The 23,242-nt window shown below is 45.2% G+C and overlaps 1 protein-coding gene across 4 annotated transcripts in view; it reads right to left on the bottom strand.

Annotated features, from left to right (window-relative positions):
* The window catches only part of Tbc1d9 (TBC1 domain family member 9), a 121,829-nt gene that overhangs the window by 20,417 nt on the left and 78,170 nt on the right, over window positions 1-23,242 (bottom strand). For all 4 annotated transcript variants that reach the window (XR_004110089.1, XM_031340507.1, XM_031340504.1 and 1 more), the window contains 9 exons: window positions 17,104-17,318; window positions 13,126-13,243; window positions 11,809-12,094; window positions 10,839-10,968; window positions 7,252-7,350; window positions 6,994-7,062; window positions 5,213-5,453; window positions 1,489-1,554; window positions 166-252 (listed from right to left, as the gene is read on the bottom strand). Coding sequence is in view for 3 of the 4 variants with exons in the window: in XM_031340507.1 (XP_031196367.1) it covers window positions 166-252; window positions 1,489-1,554; window positions 5,213-5,453; window positions 6,994-7,062; window positions 7,252-7,350; window positions 10,839-10,968; window positions 11,809-12,094; window positions 13,126-13,243; window positions 17,104-17,318 (1,311 nt within the window). In the remaining variant the exon portion in view is untranslated. The remainder of the gene's footprint in view (window positions 1-165; window positions 253-1,488; window positions 1,555-5,212; window positions 5,454-6,993; window positions 7,063-7,251; window positions 7,351-10,838; window positions 10,969-11,808; window positions 12,095-13,125; window positions 13,244-17,103; window positions 17,319-23,242) is intronic.

Raw genomic sequence — 23,242 nt, 5'->3', positions numbered from 1 at the left:
CTGTTTGTCAAAGCCGAATCCCGTGCCCACCTGGCCAGAATCCCTTGTCCCGCGGAACAGGGACCCCGGGAGAAACCCTGGTCCGTGGCATCAAGTCTTTCCCCTAGTAACAGCAGGCTCTACAGGAGACAAAAACAGTCCCCTTGGGGTGGGGACTTCACCTACCATGTGTGCATTCTGGGGTGATGTCTTCAAAAAAGTACTGAGTTGCTTCAAAGGCAGAGTCGGGCTCATCTTGGTCGCAGGATGGCTCTGTGGGAGAGGGGACACAGATACATGAGGTGTCGCTTCCTCGATACATTTCCTCACGTGGGAAATGATGGGACGATGGCGATCTGAAGTCAATAAAGTGGGATGGAGGGCTGGGAGGCCTTGAAGGCCTCTGTGAGGTCACTTTGTTCTAACTCCATCTTTTTTCTAATCCCTGCCCCCGTCTGCCCCTTCCCACGCCCCTTTGAGTTTCCTCTCTATCGTAACAATTTCTCAAAGACTTTGAAACAGTACTTTCTGGGTCAGTTGTAGGACACTGTCTGCTACTCAAGCCCACATTTACTCCCATCTGGGGGTATGAATGATAATCTGCCTTTGTTTTTATTTTGAATTTTTAAGTATTTGATAGATCTACCCCAGCTGACCAGTCTTACTTAACACTGAATGGCAAGCCTCAGAGGCATGCCCGTTTGTTCCCTCCAATGTCAAAACCTCTACTCAAAGGATTGAAGGAGCCAGAGAGGTCAAGGACGCCACAAGAAAATCTACAGAATCAACTAACCCAGGCCCACAGGGGCTCTCAGAGACTGAAGTGACAATCAGAGAGCATGCATGGGACAGACCTAGGCCCTCTGCACAGATGTAACATTGTGCAGCTTGGTCTTCCTGTGGGACCCCTAACAGCAGGAGCAGAGGCTGTCTCTGACTCTGTTGCCTGCCCTTAGACCCCTTTCCTCTAACTGGGCTGCCCTGTCTACGTCTCAGTAGAAAGGAACGCATCTAGTTTCTTACTGCAACTTGTTATGCCATGGCTGGTTGATATCCATGGAGGCCTGTCCTCTGAGGAGAAAGGGGAGGGGAGGAATGAAGGAAGGTGAGAGAGGGACAGGGAGGTGAGGTGAGGGGGAACTGCCATTAAGATGTAAACTAAATAAATACATTAGTGGGAAACACCTGCTACCACATGCCACCGAAGGCCACACCCTTTCTTTACCACATGCCACCAAAGGCCATGCCCTTTCTCTTGAAGATGGCAGTTAGGCTTCCTGTGAGCTACACTCGTTTCTGAGACAAGCAAATGACAGTTAAGTCAAGGACAGTAGTCAGGAACTCACATGAAGTATCAACTCAGCCTGGCCTTTGAGGAAGAATGAATGAATGATCTACTATCCAAACAGGCAGAGAGATGGCACCAAAGGAAGCAATGTGGAGCCAGGTCTTGTGTGCCAGTGTGTGTGTGCCAGTCAGTGTGCATGCGGTCTCTTGTAGTCCACTTACCAGGCAAGACGTGCATTTTGTACAGGAGTTTGAGTTTCTCTGTGAGGTCCCCATGGCATGCAGCACCTAGAAATCATGAAAGAGCCAGTGTGAAATGTGTCCTGTGGGTTAGGGATGCCCCAGGCTTAGCAAGCTCTTTTGTTTTATGTATATTATATATATATATAATATATATATGTATGTATATATACCTCCCAGACATTGTGTGACAAAAGTTCTGTCCAGGACCTAGAACCTACTTTAGTTAAGACTCTCAAACTAGGAGGTTTGGCTTAAATGTTCTTAACTGTGCACTACAGAAGGGTCCACCTCTCTTTACCCTCAGTTTCCCCTTTGTGAGGTGAGATTATGACAGAAAAATCTACCAGTAATCAACACTGGGGCCCCATGACACATAAAAAACTACATACATTCGTACATGCAAAGATTTTAAATGTATTAACTAGATTAATAACTATATATCATAACTGAATTATTAATGGGAAAGATTCTAAGACTTGGCCTTAGCATCCCAAACAACTACAAGATTGGAAATGAATGAAGAGCACATTTAAGATTGGCCCCAAATTCCTTACTTGAGAAATCCTTTCTCAATGCTTTTGAGTCCCTTGAAATATTTGTTTTAATTTGTTCTAGCCTTCATTTTAATTTATTCTGCCTTTATAAGGTTTATAAGGTCTATTCAAAAGAATCCTGCTACTCTCCTTAAACTTTGAGCTACTCCTGGAGTCAGAAAAATCTTCTGCAAATAATTACTTAACTCCCTAACTGGAGATGAACCAGTCCAGGAAGAGGGAAGAGAGGACCTGGAATCCCGGTGGGAAGGGATGGCATGGTTATCCTGTCCTGTGGGTTCTTATCCACAGCCAGCATCTATGCTAACACTGAACCAACGTCTCTTGGGACTGTTCTAGAAGAAATGTCCTCTACACGGGAAACGAAGCCACAAGGGCTGGGTAATCTCATTGACATCCTGACTCTGACCAGCAGGAACTGCATGCACCTCTCAGTTGGTTTGGACAGCAGGTGCTTACTGCTGCCTAAAACGCGAAGTCTCAGCAAGTGGCTGAGCTTTCGTTTCTTTGGCTGTGTGATGGTTTGAATACGCTTGGCCCAGGGTGTGGCACTACTAGGAGGTGTGGCCTTGTTGGAGGAAGTGTGTCACTGTGGGGTGGGCAATGAGACCCTCTTCCTAACCACATGGGAGCCAGTCTTCTTAGCAGCCTTTAGATGAAGATGTAGAGCTCTCAGCATCTCCTGAACTATGGATGCTACTGTATTCCTGCCTTGATGATAATGGACTGAATCTCTGGACCTGTAAGTCAGGCCAATTAAATGTTGTCCTTTATAAGAGTTGCCTTGCTCATGGAGTCTGTTCACAGCAGTAAAAACCTAACTAAGAGGCCATCAGTGGGCAGGCACATAACACTGTGACCTGAAACCTTGGCGTCACCTCATAAGGCCTGCTCTGAATGTATGAGGGTGCCATTGGCTTTTGAGGGTTGAGTAGGTCAGAAAAGTGCTGCCATGGAATTGGAGTCCTTCCTGAAGGGACTCGAGGGTGTCTGCTTACCGCATCAACACATGGAGAGAACTGTCCACCACAGAAATGGAATGTGGCGCTCCCTTGATCTTGGGCCAGTCACACTCTAGAACTGTGGGCAATTCATTTTTTAAAAATGTATTTATTTTTATTTATATGAGTACATTGTAGCTGTCTTAGCATACCAGAAGAGGGCATCAGATCCCACTATAGATGGTTGTGAGCCACCATGTGGTTGCTGGGAATTGAACTCAGGACCTCTGGAAAAGCGGTGATTGCTGTTAACTGCTGAGCCATCTCTCCAGCCCTTAAACATTTTTTTTTTTTTTTGAGACAAGGTTTCTCTGTGTAGCCTTGGCTGTCCTGGAACTCACTCTGTACACTACGCCTTGAACTCAGAAATCCACCTGCCTCTGCCTCCCAAGTGCTGGGATTAAAGGCGTGCGCCACCACTGCCTAATTCATTTCTTTTGTGTAAAAATTATTCAGACTAAAAAGGTTTTCGTTAGAAGAGCTAGAACTGCCTGAGACCAGTGATAATTATTCTCACTCAGTGTGACAGAGCACAAACTATTCCGATGGGCTGTCAGAATTCAAACCTGAAGTTTGTAACTTGTGCTTTGAAATCACTGGATCAGTGCCTGACATGAAAAATCCTGTACAAGTGCTAGCTGCCATCATTAGTTCAGAGGGCTGGTGGCATTGCGTATGTGCTTCCAGCTCCTCCACAGACACCTACCCCAAGCGTGTGCACAAGGCTTCATATAATTGCGAGGACAAACTTAACCTAAGAAGGCTTTTTCCAGGCTCCCTCTGACCTTCTAGACATTATTCCTACAGGGAGAGTGCTGTCAGGAGCCATCACTGGCTCTAAGCCTAGTCTTGCATCTCTGCTTGGATATATCACTTCAAGTGTAGGATGCAAGGCACAATTGGTTACTACTGATGACCGACAGTTGAATCGGACCTAGAATCACCTAGGCATCTATGAGGGAGTTTCTAGATCATGTTCATTGGGTTCAGAAGGCACATGCTAGATATGAGTGCCGCCATGACATGGGCTGGGGTCCCAGACTGAACAGAGATGAGCCTGGGAGCTGAGCTCCAGCGTTTATGTCTCCGCCCCTGACTGCAGGCCCACTGTGATCAGGTACATACTTCATGCTCATCCTGCTGGGATGGACTGTGCCCTCAAACTGTGAGCCAAAAGAAATGCTTCCTGTTTACGTTGCTTAAGTTGTTGGACATTTTGTTACAGGGGCGAGAAGAGGGATGGATGCACAAGATAATGGAAGGGCACAATTCCCTCAGAAAAATTCACTCTGACAGCCAGACCCAAGGCTTGTTACACCTCCAACTTCACATCAAGTGGGCCAAGCTCTCTTACCATGCAACACTTTCTTCATCCAATTATAAATGGAATGAAGTCCAATCATAACAAAGAAGTGAGCAAAGCTGACAGGTCGGCAGCAACCTGTACCCTGATGGTCAGGTGTGTGTGCATGTGTGTACGGGTGCACGTGCATGTCCTAGACAGAGGCAGAACTTGTGTGAGTGTGCACATGTCCTAGCTTATGGACAGTCCTTCTGCCAGGAAACAGACATGAAAGACTTCCATTTATGCTACGGTTTTCCAGTCTTTTATTAAAATAGATTTGATGTTACTTAGAAATATTATGAAATCATATATTAGAAAGGTTTACCTACATGTGATTATTTTATATAGGATATCTCTTAATCATTATATTGTTTTGAAGGACAATCCAATCCACCATATAGATATACCTTTCTCCCTGGAAACCTGTCAGGGTTGACAGGATATGTTAGCATTTTACTATTATATGCATTCTCTGTTCATGTATTTTTTTAAGGATCTACATGCTGGTTATGTGGTGGCCTTCCCTTTACATCATGAGGGTTCAGGATTGAACTCAGATCCTAACACTTGGAAGCAGGCACCTTCAGCAGCGGAATCATCTTACAAGACCCCTGACAATGTGCTTTGTCTCATGTCTCTAATGGGCTGTAGATTACCCATTAATTAATTAACCAGACACAATCTTACAACTAGCAATGCAAACCTTATATGTGTTCTTCCTTCCTCTAGACCTAGTGTGGGGGTCCCTGAGGTGAAACCCCCATTGGCCCTACTCAGCTCATGCAAGAATATCGTATCCATACTCAGCCCAGAGACGAACTCTCGGAAGTTAATCAAGGAGTCTCCATTCTCATCTAACAGCTGGAACAAGCGGGAGGCCAGCACATCAGAGTGAGTGCCACACGCCCAGGGAAAGAGCAGCACGAACATGCCCTTGAACTGCTCAAAGTCAATGCGGTACTGCTCCAGATAAGGAAGGCTGGGGTCGTGCCGATCCAAGGCATTGCTGCTCCCGCCCCAGTAGCAGCTGGTCAGATGTTCTGCCTGAAAATGTTGCAAAGTGGATACTGTCACTCATATGCCTCAAATCATTTCTATTACTCTAGGCACAGTGTCCACAGCGTATAGGCTTCCTACAGTACACAGGAACACCCAGCTTGTGAAACTGTAAGTCTAGGAGATACCACGGTGAGAACAAAGAGCTAGGCTCAGCAATGGATTCCTGGTACTGTGTATCGAAATCAGTGTCTCATCAGAAGAATTCAGGAACTTGACTTGTGTGTCAAGTCAATACACACCTGGCCTATCTACCAGGGGAGAGAGAAAAAAAGACATTGGCGCCCTCTAGTGGTAAAGAGGTTGGATGGCGCATTAGGGAGTCCCTTCAATCTCATGCTCAGTTCCTGTAAGAGCTGTCTGTCCACAGGATGTCCATGTTGTCTTCTATGTTTGTTCCTGGATCATCTTTTCACCTGCTCAAAAGAGCCACATTGAGATCTGCTGGTAGCTTTTGTTTTTGAGTCATGGTTTCATGCAATCCTGGCTGGCCTCAACCTTGAACCTTGATGTTCCTGCCTCCAACTCCCAAGTATTGAGCTAAGTGTCACACTCTAACTCATGACATTGATCACAGAAGACAAAAACTTTTGTAGAAGAATTACATTTAAAACTTATTGGGCTATATTTTCTTATTAAGGATCCTTATGGATCCTTATATTGATCCTTATTAAGGATCAATACCAATAGTGGCTCAACAAACAAATGGAAACCACAGGAATTTAAACCCATGATGCTCTTCCCTAGACATGTAGACAGTTCTTGTTAGGGTTTGGGTATGAACCATCCCCACAACAATGCCATATGCTGATCACTTGGTCCCTGGAGGATGGATTCCATCACTGAGATGTGACTGAATCACGATTGCCTGGTCTTCCTTCGTCAATGGATTAATCATTTGCTGGCTTTACTGGGACATGATGGAAACTTCTGGATGTGGAGCCTGGTTGGAGGAAGTGAGTCATATTCTTGAGGACTCTACCTTGTCTTGGACCTCTCTTAGTGTCTTTCTGTTCCACGGCTGCCATGCAGTGAGGATTTTTTCCCCCTTTACCATGGTGTTCTGTATGACCACAGAGCTGGCCACCCACAGGCGAGGAGACTTGTGAAACCGTGAACTCTAACCAGGCTACCTACACGACACGCTTCTTCTTCCAGCTATACATTATTTTTCTTTAAAGGTGATTTGGGACTTAGTAGGAGAAATTTTAAGGTATAGAAATTTCGGGCAGAATTTGAACTTTGATCACCACTGGTCTATGTATGGAGTTTTAGAAATCAAGACCCCATGTTCTAAGGTCCAAGAAAACTAACCATACCAGGTGGTGAGGAAGAGAGCTAAAACATAAACTTAACACTAAAAGTTGATTTACTCTTCCCACTTAGTGGGACAGCTTTGTTCTCTGGGTCTGTTTTCCTTCTCATGCATACTGGAAACCACAGAACCCCTAAAGTGCTTAAGGCTTCTTTTCATCGTCTAAGTTCTTTTCATCCCTTCAGATAGGCAGGAATTGACTTTGAAACTCACCTTGAAAAGAGCGTACAGTTCTTCCAGCTCATCGATGGTAAAGGAGGTCTCCGTCACAATGGTCCGTACCTGTGAGAGAGCAAGCACAGTGAGCCCTGCAGATTCAAAACACCGAGAAGGCCTCCAGGTTCTTTCTCAAGTTCTGCCAAGCTGGAGCTGGGGAAGCCAGCAGGAGGCTGAGCTAAGAGGGGCAAAGTGAGGTATTGCCTGCCCCTGATCCCCGCTCCACCCCGCCCTCCTGTCCTTCAAAGGGCTTACCACATTGCGTTTGGTAGTGTCTTCCAGGGTCTGGATCACTTTCAGCCTCTGCTTGAATCTCATCTGCTCAATCAAATCTGCCCGGATAGTTCCAAATTTCTGGAGAGGAGAAATTTTGGTGTTTCTGAGAAAAATGTGCTCAAGCACACAGGGTCACATACACAGACCAGTGGAAACACTTAGGACACAGAATGAATGACTCCTTCGGAGACAGTAACAAGACCAGATTTTAGGTTGGAAAGCCATATTAGGGGCTGTAAATCAATTAATTTAGAGATTGTTCCATATCCAGGGACAGAACTGAATTTCAAAGTCACACGTGCTTTCCTTGAGTGAAAGCCCCTCAAGAAGAAAGTGTGGATATGAGGCCGTGTGATTAACCACTTAAGGGCATGGGAAGGGCTTAGAGGTGAGGAGGTGGGGAGGGATGCTTGAGGTCTCCATTTTCCTTTCACAGCAGATCAACACGGGCATTGTGTGAACTGGCTAGCTCTCCAAACTCTAACACACTGAGCACTGCCTGCATGTCTCCTGATCTCAGACAAGGAATGAAGTTGTAATATTTATTTCCACTAAACAGCCCGATTCAGGAGTGGATAAGAATTGCCACTAATGATGAGAATACTCACTCCCACTCAGTCTGGCTAAGCCATCATTTCCTTCTAGCTAAGTCAGTTAAGTCTGGCTAGGAGAGAAAAGCTCCCAGGGCAGAGACATCTTCTGATCCCAACAGCAGCTCAGGGAGCAGCTGCTCTGCAGCTGCCAGCAAGGGCTTGCCACTCAGGGTTGGGGACCTGAGTTCTAATCCCCAGAACCCTTAGCAAACCAAACCAACAACAACAACAAAAAAAAAAACCCATAAGACCATTCATTACTGGAGACTGGGGGACTTATGGGGCTTTCTGGAGTGGCAGACAAATTGTGGGGCTCCGTGTTTAATAAGAAGAGCCTGTCTCAAAGAAGGTGGGAAGCAATTGATGTAAAAACCCACTGTGCAGAAAGTACATTTGTGCTCTCTAATTTATTATTTCTCTAAGTTTTAAGACCCAAAGACTAGGAAGTCAGAGGCCATTGAGTAAACAGGTGCTGACCTCAGAACCCAACACTGCCATCTCTACGGGGCCCTTGGAGTTGTCCTAGGATCCTTCTGCCCCTGGATCTCCTGACTCCTACTCTGGACTGCAGCAGCAGTTTGGACTGATTTGAGAGTATCAGGACTAAAAAGCATCCGCTTTCATGCAGATGGGGCAGCCACACGGGAACCCTAGGACTCTGGTCTACTTGGCCTTAGTACAGTGTTCTGCATGTATATGGATGGCCTTTCCCCATGCCCGTGACCACAACACTCATCAGAGAAGGCTTACAGAAGTCATGATTAATTTTGATCAATAGTTTCAGAAGGTCCATTAGGGGTAAGGACACAGTGGAACATGGCAGCTCACATCATGATGATCAGAGGACAGGAAAGAGAATATAGGGGGAAATCAGGGGTGGGGACAGAGCTCCCTGGGAGATGCCCCACTGACCTATTTCCTCCTATGAGGCTCTGCCTCTTAGCCTCTACCACACCCAGCCACCCTATCACATTGTAAAACCATCCAGGGAATAATCCATTCATTAACTCCAAGCCCTCATGAGCTACCTGTCTCTGGAATGCCCTTAGACACATCCACCTGTGCCATTTACTAATATTGTAGGTGATTCTTAGAACAGGCTTGGGGGTTGCTGCCCAGCCAGCCTAGGTACTGAGCAAGTTCCAGGTCAGTGAGAGGGCCTGCCTCAAAAACAAAGGCAGATGGCTCCTGAGGAAGAACACATAAGATTGCCCTAGAGTTCCCACTGCAAAATACTCATGCACAAACACATGTGCACTTGAAGGACACACTCACACCCTCTCACCCCACACCACACACAGTAACCATTACCGGCCAAATGTAGTGACACAGGTCTTCTAAGGCCTCAAGAGGCTGACATACGTGGATTGACTTTACTTCAGGGACAAGGCAAGGCAGTGCAAAGGTTCCTCCATTTTGTATTCTTGCTAAGGCCATTGTAGGTTTGACTAGAATTATCACCCCTTGATGGAAAATCCTGTAGAAAATTACTCAGCTCTATTCAAGGATCCTAAGATCAAGATGCCCCAGCTAACTTTTCTATCTTGTCTTAGCCGGTTTGTACAGAACCCCCTGCAGCTAGCCACTTACCTAAGCTGCTTCTGCTGAAACTGCCAAGCAAGATACAAGGATGTGGTTTCTGCCTTTAAAATCCCAATATTCTAATGTTCTGGACACTCGGGGCCACATCTGGCTCCCTGAATACCTGGATGTGGTCCCTGATGGCTGGAATAAAGACTTTTTTCTTTTGTTGTTGTTGGTTTTTTTTTTTTTTTTTTTTTTTTTTGAGACAGAATTTCTCCGTGTAGCCCTGGCTGCCTCAGAAATCTGCCTGCCTCTGCCTCCCAAGTGCTGGGATTAAAGGCATGCACCACCACCGCCCAGCTGGAGTAAAGATTTTTAATTGGCTATAAACTGTCTGCGCAGTCATCTATAGTGGGATAACTGTAACACTTCAAGGATAGCCCAAGATATGAAACAAGATTTTTTTTCTCAGCAAAAAGAAAAAATAAATTAAAAATAAATAAATAATTGTCACATTTGCAACTGTCTACTCCAGGTGTTCTAACTACAGGCAATGAATTATTTGTGACAATTTCCTGGGACTGCTCCTCAATCCACTGAGTGCTGAATCTGACATGCTTCTAGATCAGGTGTCAGAGGGCCAGAGCTTGCCATACCATTTACAACACAAGTTAAGGCCCATGAGGAATCCCAAGATCTATTCAGCATCCCTCTCTGAGACCAAAGCCTTTAGTTTACAGGCAGTCACCTGCCTCAGACAACCAATGGAAAGGGGGACAGGATTTCTGTCCATCTCCAAACTCATATTGAAACTGAATGCCCAGGTGTGGCAGGGTTGATGGGGAAGGCCTTCTCTGCAGGTCTTTGGGTTAGAAGGGCAGCACTCCTGTGGACAAGATGCTATGCAAAGGGCTGGCAGAGCAGGCTCTTTCCTCTGAGCAGCTGTCCCATGAAGACATTGTTCCTCCCACCTGCAGGACACAGATGGTGTCCAAAGAAACAGAAAGATGGGGATCTCACCCATCTCCTGGCCAGCCTTAGGGTTCCAAGGCGCTACCTAGAACAGTGGTTCTCAACCTGTGGGACATGACCCCTGTAAGACATGACACTTTCACAGGGGTCAAATATCACATATCTATGTTCCAATTCATAACAGTAGCAAAATTGCAGTTTTTGAAGTAGCAATGAAAGTAATTTTGGGATTGGGGGTCACCACAACGTGAGGAACTGTGTTAAAGGGTGCAGCCTTAGGAAGGCTGAGAACCACTGCTCTAGGATTATGAGGAATCCATCCTTAATCTTTATGAAGCAGCTGGATTCTTGTATTCTATGACAACATCAAAAGATGGATTGAGACAGGTTAGGAAAGGCAGTATGGGACCCACGCCCACCTGAGCTGGGTGGGAATGCTGGGGCACCTTTACCACATGGCCAGGAAGCAAAACCTACCTCGTAGGATGTTCTTATGAGTCGGAAGATGTCCACCGCAGGGTAGGGCCCCACGTCGTCACTGAGCAAGGAGTGGAGATGAGGGATGGGAGGCAGGGTGCTGTCTTTGTTGGTCACACTGTCTAGGTACCTTAGACGAGATACAAACAAGCTGTCACTGGAAATGAACTGGAACGCCTCAGGCAGAGATCTCAAATTGTGCATGTTAAAACAAAAATTCTTGTTCCTTTTTGTTGTTTGGTTATCTCTCTTGGATACACTGGGGATTGAACCTGGGTCCTTGTGCATGCTAAGCAACTCTGCAGCCTCAGCCCCCTTTTTATTTTATTTTGAGATTGGTCCACAGTAAGTTGGCCAGGCTGGCTTTGAATATATAATTCTTCTGCCTCAGCCTTCTTAACAGCTGGTAATTACAGTGTGCAAAACCAGGTCTTATTAAGATTTTTCTTAAGAACAGAAAGAAGCTCCCTTGATTTTTAAATCAAAGGATATATTGGGCTGGGGAAATGGTTAAAGGTTTAAGGGCACTTGTTGTATAATCCTGTGGACCGGAGTTTGAATCCCAGCACTCACAGAACAGGCCAGATATCCTGCACACTGTAACTCCAGCTCCAAGAGAGTCAAAGACAGAAGACTGGAGGATCTCAGGGGTTCTTCCAACCTAACCAAGGAAACATGAGTCCTAGGTTCAGCGGGAGACACGCCCTCAAAAGAATGTGTGAAGAGTGATGGACAAAGATACTCTGCCTTCTGCACATGTGCACACATGCATCTATCTGCACATATATGCTGGTATATACAATATATATATTATAGAACATATATTATATAATACCATAAACACCCAGATAATACACATCAAAATGAAAAAGCATGTGCAAAACATATCCTTGGCTACAGAGACCAATAAGCCTTTTGCTCAATCAAATCAAAGGCACGAGGTGGCCCCAGAGCCTTCCCAAAACAGTACCTTCCCAAAACAGTCATGGCCTCTCCATCGTCCTTGCAGTTTAAGAGTTTGTCCACGTTGGCATCCAGTACAGCGAGGGCCAGCTGGAATATCACTTTGATTCCTTCATAGAAGAAACAGTCCACGACCACCACTGCACTCTCAAATGGCATCACACTGAGGAAGAGCGTGAGGAACCACGACAGGGAGATGGTAGAGATCACCCCCAGGTCCTGCATGCAGTCGTACAGCTGCGGGACATAGTCTCGCGCCAGCTCCTCGAAGACTCCCTGGTCCACCAGGGCACCTGAGTGGCGACACAAGATGGTCAGTTAGCCCTGCATCCCACTGGAGAACCTCAGCGAATGGGTGGACCACGTTCTGCTTTCTTCTTGGTGCCTATGGCAAAAATACCTTGACCAAAAGTGACGTAGGAGAGGAAGGGTTTAATTCGGTACACAGTTCCAGGGTACAGTCCATCACTTCAGGGAAGCTAAGGCTGCAGGAACGTGCGTGAACCACAGGCAAGAGCAGAGAGAAATGAACACATTTATGCTTGGGGCTCAGATAGCTTTCTCTACGCTTAAACAACCCAGGGCCCTAACACAGGGAACGGTACAGCTCAAACCCACTCACGCTGGACCTTCTTACATGAATTATGGCAGGTAAGACAATCCTCTACGGACATTCCCACAAGCTCACCTGAGGATCTAGACAATGGCTCATAGAGAATCTCTTCCCAGGCGACCCTGGGTTATGACAAATTAACAATAAGAATTGACCTTCACACTTACTAAGCCCTTATTTATATAAACACTCTGTAGCAATGGGGGTCACAAGACATGGATTGCTTTTTGAATATATATATATTTTTAAAATTTAAAGAGATTCTAGCTGTACGCACTCACCACTGGATTGCTGCCATTTTAAACTGATACCACACACACAGTGGTCAGTTTTACTGGATTTATGGATTTAGAATCACCCAGGAGACACACCTTTAAGCATTCCCAGGAAGGTGTTACTGGAGAAGTTTAACTACAGTGGTAAGGGCCACCCTAAACGTGGGCATCACTGTCTCCAGCGCTGGGGTCCTAGACTACATTTAAAATAAGAGAGAGGTCACATTGTTTATGGTGACCCAATGTGACCAGTTGCCTTCGGTTTCCACCACCATGCCGTGACTTGCCCTATATGGGCAAATTCAAAGCCACAACAAACCCTTCCTCTCTTAAGGTGATTTTTGGCTAGGTGTCTTGTCACAGCTCTGAGGAGAACTAGTACACTGCTACAATCTTACTGAGACAGGCTAAGGTGTTTAAACCCAGCTCCACATACCTACAACCCTGGTGTTGTAGTAATCGGGAAGCATGCGCTCACACAAGGCCACAAGTAGCCAGAAGGCCTCCTCCTCTTTGGCATAAAGCAGCAGCACTGAAGTGACAATGTTCATGGCCTGAGGGAGGGAGAGAGAGAGAGAGAGAGAGAGGGAGGGACACCATCAGACACAGAATACAGTAAACATACACAGCAGCGATCTTGTAAACTGTCGGGGGGCTGTGCCCACTCTACCTTACTCCAAACTATGGGAAACCAGTGGTACCTCAGGGTGAGCCATTTGAAAATCAGCCTCCACCATCTGTTTGGCACCATCCAGGCAGCGCAGACTCAAGAAATGAGCTGTTCCTGCAAGCAGGGGCCTTATCAATAAGCTGGGCTGAGTTGAGATTGTAGGGGCACAAGGAAGGATTAGAATTCTATCAGCAGATTCAGGCCAAGAACTTTCTGGACATGCCAGACTGAAGAAAGGGTCTAACCCCCTCACCTAGAGCCCATACAGAGAAGGACAGCTAGGACCGCAAGGCAAGAACTGCCACCAACTTGCTTTGTGCTACCTAGTGTGTGCATGTCGGGCCCGCAGGCAGAGAACTACTGATTGTTGCTTTTGTGCTGTCTAGTGTGTGCATGCTGGACTCATAGGCAGAGAATGATTGTTGCAGGGCTATCCCAGGGGCCAGGTTGTCTAGGCCTCTACTCAACCATCCATCTGTGGGTTTCTTCCTCTCATGCAGGCCTCCCGGTTTGCCTCTGCAGCCAAACTGAGCTCTACAGCTCTGGCAACCCTGTGACCCTCAACACCTGATGCTCCTACAGCAGCTTCCTCCTGGCAGTCGGATGAGGTCCCTTATCAATACGGCTCTATTTACATTTACGCCAGCCAGGGTCTGAGACTCAGCCTCTTTAACGCTATCTATCCATTCTAGATCCCAGACCTCTCGTATCAAGCTTGACAGGAGAGGTGGTAGTTTTAATCAAGGTTAGAATTAGAAACCTGTATTCAGCTGGGCTAGACTGGTATATGGCAAATTCCTGCCCACGGAACTACAGCACTTTATGAATTTATTGTTATTCACTAAATTCTGGCACTATGGAAAGATATAAATGTGTTTGTCTATTTTTCTGACAGAGTTCACTCACAATACTGACCAAAAAAGAAAAAAAAAAGGTTATTCTCGTAGGTTCCAATAAATTCCTAAGAAAAGCCAGATAAATGAGCTTTGGATTTCTAGGCCACAAAAGCTTGGTGAATGTTCTTCTGAGTTCTGTCTGCTTATGCCCCTTTAGAGTGGAAAATCCACAGGTCCTCTTCAGCAACTGCCACAGGTCCATCTTCACTGGTACTGCAGTTGACCTGACCTGACCCAAGCCTGCTCAGGAAAGCCCTTACTGCAGAGCCCCTGCCCTAAGCCCGTTGGACAAAGCTTGCAGCCTGCTAAATCCCTTCAGTATTCTTAATCTTTAACTCAGGGGAGGAAAGTATTTCCCTTTAACCTCCCGTGAATAGCTCCTATAACCAAGCACACAGGGCTCCAGGCTGCCCTCCGAGAACAAGGAAACCTTTCAGACTTGGAGTTCTCCTCCCTCATGTTCATCAGGAAAAGATGCCCAAGACAAGTAAAGGTGATTTAAATTCTAAAGTAACCTTATTTTATTAAAAGATATTATCAGAAAGCTCATAACCACTAAGCCGCTCAACATTAACTGCCTCTTAATTAAAATATGGAGATCAAAAGGTAAAAATGAATTCTAGTCTGTCAGAAGCCAAGCAGCTCGTGAGTTCCTTTTGATCTGCTAGAAACCAGTACCAATTCATCAGACTTGTGCAATGTAAATCCCCTAAAAGGTGTTCGGCTGAAAGGGTTCTTTCTTAAAAGCCTTGGTATTCCAAGTGGTTATTAAAATTCCACATGAGAACTGGCCTGCCAGGTCTAGTCCACGGTCTCTATAAAGGTCAGCTCCTCAGCCATCAGGCAAGACACGGCTGCACGGTTCTACTTTCTCATGGGTTCTGTGTGAGAGGAGAGAGCAGGGGAAGCCGGGAAGCCTGACTGCTGCTAACAATGAGAAAAACCAAACAGGACTGTAGAGTTAATGAAGCAGTTTGGGGATATAGTTAAACAAGGTAGCCATCAAAAGAATGTGGTAGGGGAAATAGGGGTGTGTGTGTGTGAGAGAGAGAGAGAGGGAGGGAGGGGGGAGAGAGAGACTTATGCTTGAGGTACTAGTACAAGACACTATTTTTACATGGGCAATAGTTTTTCTGTTAGTCTTCATTAAGTATTTACTTTAACACGTGTTAAAACATAGCCCTAGCATGGGAAAGCTGTGTGTTCAGTGACATGACATGTTTGAGGAGCAGGAGAACAATCCCACAGAAGCTGCTGGGAGGGGGACCTTTCTCAGCCTCTCAGCTAGCCAAGACTGGTACAGTCAAGCCACCGCTGCCTTTGGCTCCCTTCTCAGGGCAGGAGTTAGGGGGAGGGTGCTCCTCTGAAGGCCTGGCATCATCTAGAGGCCATTTTAGTCCTCGGAGTGGCAGCTGCTGCTATTACCTGGTGGACAGGTGACAGACACGCTGAACACATAGCACCCAGGACTTAGCGTTCTCTTGCTATAGAAATAATGCGTCCTCCCAGTGGGTTCTGCACACTCAGGGGTGGAGGAAGAGCGGTTTACGAAAGTGTGTGCATGGCTCACTGGATCTAATGCCCAAAATGGATTTGGCTTCCAACAAGAGATTTTTCCTCAGTTGTATAGACCTCATAGACCTCAGGGCTATGCATTTCACACACAATGCCATCCTTAAATCTCCTTCAGGTCCCAGCTCCAGTTACACTTTGAATAATTTAAACTGACCCAGGAGGCTTGCAAGTCTCGAGGCTGGGTGGCGACACTGGGTGGACAGAGACTTTCAGCACTGACAGCTGCGCCATTATTTAAGTAGTCCTCATCTGGGGTCATCCCCCATCTGGCTTTTCTCAAGGAGAGCATGTGGGTGCTTATGGCAGTCAAGGACATGGCATTGGTTGGGACCTTGTGCTGCCTGCCCCCTTGAGCTTTCTGTTAGACGTGTGTTCTTTGGGATCGTCCTGATGGCCGCTTAATCTGGTGAACAAATACTTACATCCTGCCCTCATAAACTTGGCTTATGACTCTAACCGGTCTGATTGGCACACTACTTATCTTTGGGGGACCTGGGGAGGAGAGCGCCCTTAGCGAAACTCTACTTGGTGTGATTTAATGTCTCCTGAGCAAATCCATTCCCATCAACCTCGTCACGGTGTTTTTCCTGTACCACTCAAACCCACAATGTTGACAGTGCTGAGGTTGAGACACCCACGGTAGTGACCCCCATTAGCCAGAGAGCTGCCCTGTCCATTATCTGCTGGCAAACGAAACAAAAGAAAGCGTTAGGAATGAGGTTACTTCTGCAGAGGACTGACCAAGTAGGCCCCAAAGACTGAACATGATGGAGAGTGGGTGGGTCAGCTCAGAGTCCCCCAAACAGATGTAAGGATCAATGGCTGATGGTGGCACAGCCCAGCCAGGTCAAACTCCTCCAGGAGAAGAGTCCTGCTGCCATTTCCCCAAGTAAAAACTTTTCAACATCGGGGATATGTAAACCTTATACATGTTCTGGCTTCTTGCATGTCTACTTATGACGGACTAAAATCTGTGTAAAACAGAGTTTTGAGAAGAGCAGCCCCTTTCCTGTAAATCATCACACTGAGAGAGGCATGACAGAGGGGAAAACTGGGAGAAAAGAGTTATAAACCCGCTGCCTGCAGGGCTTGGGCCCATCAATGCTTGGCTGGGCTTCCTTGCTTGCTCTAATTAAACTCCTGGCTGGCTGATCTGATGCTGAATCTCATCTAAACCCTCCTCTTTCAGGACGAGTAAGAACTGAGGCTGCAGGCTGCGTCAAGATTGGAGGATACTTGGAGCCCTCCCCAAACACAAACTTGAGGCAGTTACCTGGCAATATCCTATGTTGGGATTGCGAAAAGCATAAGCCGTTAAGACTCTCCTCAGAGCCGCAATGCCCATTTCGTTCTGGAAAGCTGGGTGTTCTGGAAGGGAGCGGTGCAAGTCTCTCTCAATCTCCTCCGTGGCAAGATTGTACTTTCCCATAGACTTCTCCACGAGGTCCTCGTAGTACCCGGGGTGTGTGGCCTTTTCGTTGATGGCCCCTGGGACACAACAGATAGGACATCAAGAAAACTAAAATCCTGCTGTTCCAGCTATAGACAGCAATGATTGGCTGAAACGCTCTGCTTTCCCACCAACCAAAGGAAACTGAAAAAAGATCACCTTTATAGGGTGTTTTCAGAGACATCTAGACTAGTAATTTACCTGTGGCCTCCTCCTCTCTCTTAGTCCCTCAGCAACATGGCTATGCCACCTCCCAGCATGAGCTAAAGGTCCACAAAAATGTTCCAAGCTCACAAAGACAGCACTGAGTGCTGCTTAGGGACATCAGAGGAATGCCAGACAGAGTGAGCCAGGCTGAAGTCTCATTCTTGGTTGCTTTCTTGGCTTTTATTTTATGAGAGGATCTGTTAAAGTCTCACTTGAGAACTAGGATTGCCTCAAATAACTTTTAGCCTGTTTCTTAAAGATCTTCTGCAAAGAACACAATAGTAATGGAAGAGCCACTGGCTTGCTAAGGCTGCAGGCAGCAGTGAGGGTCCTCCAGTAACACTGAGTCCCTGTCTCTGTTGGGGGAACCCCTTGGGTTGTAGGGATGGGGTTGCAGAATAGGGCCAACAGTTCCTGATTTGAGATATTTATGTTAAGGTTCTCAAAGACAGAACTATGTCAATCCCTAAAGCTCAATTGCAGTATGACTTTACATTGCCACCGGGAAGAATGAATACCCACACGAAGAAGAATGAAACTGAATCTTCACCCCACAGACACCTCAGTCAACACAACATGTATCAAGGGTTAGAGCAAAGCCATAAAGTCAAAAAGCTACCAGAGGAGAACAAGGAGGACATTTCTTACAGAGCAATTAGGCTTTGTGTAGGCTACCAGCCATATCCACAGGGCACAGGCAGTAAACAGGTATGCCACCAGCCATATCCACAGGGCACAGGCAGTAAACAGAGAAACAGGTAAGATCATGCAAGTTCAAAAGCTTGACTCAACAAAGAGAGCAGGCAATAAGAGGAAGCTGACACGATAGAAGAAAACACAAGTAAACCGATAAAGATGTTTATCCAAAATCCAAAACTGTACAAAGGATCTGGGGACCTCTGTAAAAGCGCTTGTTCTGCAAGACTGAGCCCCCGAGTTTGATCCCTGGAACTCAACGGTTGAAGAATCAACATTAAATGTATTGTTCTCTGTCTGTCCCATGCGCACTGTGGCACACACACACACCACATACACATACTAACAATAAATAAAAGAATTAAAAAAAGGGGGGGGCTGGCGAGATGACTTAGCAGTTAAGAGCACTTGCTGCTCTTGTAGAAGATGGGAATTCAGTTCCTGGTGACTGAATCAGACAGCTCACGGCTATCTGTAACTCCTGCTACAGAGGACTTGAAGATCACATGGATGGCACATACATACATAGATGCATGCTAAAACATAAATAATTAATGATAATAATTTTTAAAATGCACAGGAATGTCATATAAAATAGCAAAAGAGCACAAAATAATTACAAATCAGGGAAAGCCCAATTAAAAATAGGCAAAGAAACAGACATTATTCAAAAATAGGCCTACCACAGCTTAACAAGTACATGAGAAGGCACACCTCCTTTACTAATCACTAGACAAATGTAAATAAAACTAGAGTAGAAAAATGAATATATTAAAGATGCAGGGGCTGGCGAGATGGCTCAGCGGGTAAGAGCACTGACTGCTCTTCAAAAGGTCCTGAGTTCAAATCCCAACAACCACATGGTGGCTCACAACCACCCATAATGAGATCTGATGCCCTCTTCTGGGGTGTCTGAAGACAGCTACTGTGTACTTACATATAGGCAATAAATAAATCTTTAAAAAAGATGCAGGACACAAGATAAATATACAAAAATAAATTACATGTGTATATGCTAACAATGAGCAACTGTCAGATGAAAGGAAACAATCCATTTATAATAGGATCAAAAATTAAGATATTTAGGAGTATAATGAAATAACTTAAGCCAGGGTTAACACATTGTAGGCTACAAATATAGCTCAGAGAATGAACAAAGATTCAAATTTAAATAAAGAGATCTTCTGTCCACAGATTAGAAAACAATACTGCTAAGAGAGAAAAAACTCCCAAACTCACCTACGTATTTAACATGATATCTATCAAAACCACAGGAGCCCTTTGCTAATTAGCTGATCCTACATTCTTTGTAAGTAACTCCAAATGACCCAAACAACTTGAAGGAAAAGACAATTATCGGAGGGCCCACATTCCTCTGTCTCACATCTTATTACAAAGTTACAGTAATTTTGGCTGTGTGATACTCATAGACAGGTATAATAATCATTGTATCAAAACTTGAAATCCAGACATAAATTCCCATATTTATGATCATCTCACCTTCGAAAAGGTGTTAAGACAACTCAATGCAGAGAAGCCAAGTCCTTTCAACAGAAGACATCAGGACAATACGGCATTCATATGGAAAGTAGCGAGGCGATGACACTCCTACTGCACAGAAAGTTAACTCATAACGCACCACTGAGACATAGTCTCCAGTCTCAGTAGCAAGCACAGGTCTAAGCCAGTGTTCCTCAACATTCCTAATGCTGTGACCCTTTCAGACAGTTCCTCACACGGTGCTGACCCCCAACCATAAGGTTACTTCATTGCTATTCATAACCATAAGCTTGCTCCTGTTATGGATCACAGCATACGTATCTGTGTTTTCTGACGGTTGTAGGTGAGATCCATGTGGAAGGGTTGTTCACCCCTCAAAAGAGGTCATGACCCATGGGTGGAGAACCACTGGTCTAAGCGTTCATGACTTAAAGGTACAGTGACAAATGAAAACTCAGACTCCAGAATCTTAAAAGCTGTGCTTCGTGGTCAGCATTGAGACAGCAGAATGGAATCATCTGAAAACCCTCTAAAACCAAGTTAAAAATTCTTACAACTAAATATTGAATATTACAATTGAAAGATTAGCTAAATGGGCAAAGGACCTCAGTAGATATTTCCACAGAAAAACTACACAAACAGCCAATAAATGACCAAGGAGATGAATCAAAACCACAATTAGAAAACTGCAGAGAATAAGTGGGTGTGGAATGCTCATCTCTAATGGGGAGAATTCGAACCCTAAACCAAGCTGTCAACCCCCAAGGCTCAGGGAACAACCCAGAACATGGAGGGACAGGCTGTTAGGGGCTGGAGAGCACTGCTGTCTAAAGGCGTCTTGACCGGAGCTCACCAAGCCACCCCCCTAGCTGAGGCCCTACTGACAATAGACGGCAGCTGGAGGTATGTGTGACCTCTGGTATACTGACCACACCGCAATGTACAACCATAGCATGCCTATCTACAGGCAACACTAACTGGATTCAGTGGGTTATAGGAAGGCAGAGATAGAGGGAGGGAGGGAGGGCGATGACGGTGATGATAAGTCCAAGAGTTGGAGGGACTAAGGGACTAAGGACTACATCAAAGTACAATATATACATGTATGAAATTCTCAAAGAATAAGTTAAAATATTATAGTCAATGAAAACAAATAACCTAACCAAACCAACTGGAATAATCCCCCTAAACCCAAGCCTCAACTGAGAACACACTTCACACCCACAAGGACAGAGATCGTAAAGGCAGTGAGTGCCAGCGGGGATGTGGAGAAATGGACTGTCCACTCACTGGTGGGGATGTGAAAAGATGCAACTCCCTGGCCATCCCTGGGGGTCGCTTAGGAGGCAAAGCGTGGGTCATTAGAGGGGTCAGAAAGTATCCAAGAGGCACAAGGCAACAGTCCAGACAGTAATAGCCAGGGTAGACAGGGAACAGACTAAACTGTCTATCAAGGGGTATATGCATGAAGCGGAGCTCTGGGCTCTAAACAGGAGTGCAATGTGGACACAGGGTGCAGCAGGCTTAAAGCCAGCAAACGTTATCCTACGTGGAATGTGGTCATGGGATACCGATGACTGCAAATGTTACCTAATGTGCAAGTCAGTGATGAAATACTGAAGACTAGTTTCATCCACATGAGACACCTACAGTAGACAATCCACAGCGACAGGAAGTAGGTCACCAGGTGCCCATGGCTGGGGGGAGTCGTGATGGGAAATGAAGAATAACTGACCAATGGCATGGAGCATTTGTTTGAGAAAGGTGACAATTGTCTAAAGTTAGCCATGATTTGTGGACATATTCTAGATCATTACGTTGTATACACTTTGGCAAATCTTGAATAGCTCAAAAGAAGTTCAATTTAAAATGAACAGTAGCCAGGCGTTAGTGGCACACACCTCTAATTCCAGCACTCAGGAGGCAGAAGCAGCCTGGTCTACGGACAAAGTTCAAGGACAGCCAGGCTACACAGAAAAACCCTGTCTCAAAAACCAATAAAATAAAATAAGATAAGATAAAATAAAATAAAATGAATGGTAAAATATGTGCAGAATGACAAAGTAAACATTTACACTTCACTTTACAAAACTGTCAGCAAACCAATGGTTGGCCCAGTCCTTGTGCCTGACAGTCACAGGCAGACTGACACTGGCTGCTCTGCTCTGCATGGGGACAGTCAGAACTTGACTTCAGTAGGTCCAGAGTCCAGACCTGCATCAGCCTTTAGGTCATGCAAAACAGATAGATCTCAACATGGACTTCCCAACCTGAAGCTGGACCACCTCTGTGGGCAGGCTGACTCCCACATTAGCACCATCCACCCACCCGTATGTGGACTTAGCAAAGGATTGCCTGTAGACCCTTTGGTCACAGACAGCCCCCTCTTTAAACAAAACACCGAATAGAACCCTCTGCCCAAGCCTGTCTACGTCAGTGGGCTGGGTGCTGCAGATGTGTACTGGTTTCCTGGTGAACTCATTTAAATCTAAAATGTGGCTATAAATAAGTTCTAAACTGAAGAAGGAGAGAAAGGAACTTTTTCTGTACTGTCAGCGCTTTGGATCTGGTTGTCAGGGTGACCAGTTCATGAAACACAGGGAAGAGTAAGAGAAATTGGGAAAGGGGACTCTCTATAACAGCGGTCTTCTTGGATGTAGTTACAACACACCAGGCTCAAAATTGATCATTATTTTGTGTTTTCTGAAATAGCGTCTTTTTAAGCAGTCCAGGTTAGTGTTGGATTCACTAGGTAGCCCAGGCTGGCCTCAAATTTATACAGAGTGTCCTGCCCAGTTTTAGGATTACAAAACTCCACACCCATGCCCAGATCACGTTTAACTTCTAAAGGAGGACCTGGGCCTGTCTACATAATGAAATCGGGGGGAAAAAATCAAACAAACTAACTTTACACAAAATAGATAAAATGATTTTTATCTTTAATTCTTATTTTTAGGATTTGATCTTCTTATTTCTAAGGTATAACTCATGATAGTCACTGTCACCATTTAGGTTTACTTTCAGAAAGGTCTGCAAGTGGTGGGGCTTTCTCGTAAGTCCAGTGACTTTATTTTTAAGTGTTAATATCATTTGTTTGTGATAATGGTACTTGGATGGGGCCATCTCTAGGTTCAAATGAAAAAAATATTCCCATGGACTGAGTTAGAGTGGTAACATTTCTTATCTTCATCCAGCTAAAGCAGTGATCAATGATTAAAATGAAGGTTGGTGATAGCCAAAGGTGAACTCTGATGATTGGGGTGCAAAGATTCCTGGGGTGTACTAGGTGTTTCTAGATATCAAAGAATAGTAGTGGCTTCTCTGAAATGACTAAAATATTAAAAAAAGAAAAAAACCTAGTGGAAAAATCACAGAAATTAGTTCACCATTTTAGATGACTTTTTTTGTGGTATATTGTTATAATGGCTTTATTTTATCAGTTTATTAATATCTTACTTTGTCTAAAAATAAGTAAGCCTCTATTTTAAATATGTGTTGTGTGTTTTGTGTGTGTGTGTGTGTGTAGGAAAATCTTTAGTATATACAGGATTGATTTCTG

Source organism: Mastomys coucha, unplaced genomic scaffold, assembly GCF_008632895.1.
Source record: "Mastomys coucha isolate ucsf_1 unplaced genomic scaffold, UCSF_Mcou_1 pScaffold22, whole genome shotgun sequence".
NCBI classification, from domain to species: domain Eukaryota; kingdom Metazoa; phylum Chordata; class Mammalia; order Rodentia; family Muridae; genus Mastomys; species Mastomys coucha.
This window is presented reverse-complemented; position numbering and strand designations above follow the sequence as displayed.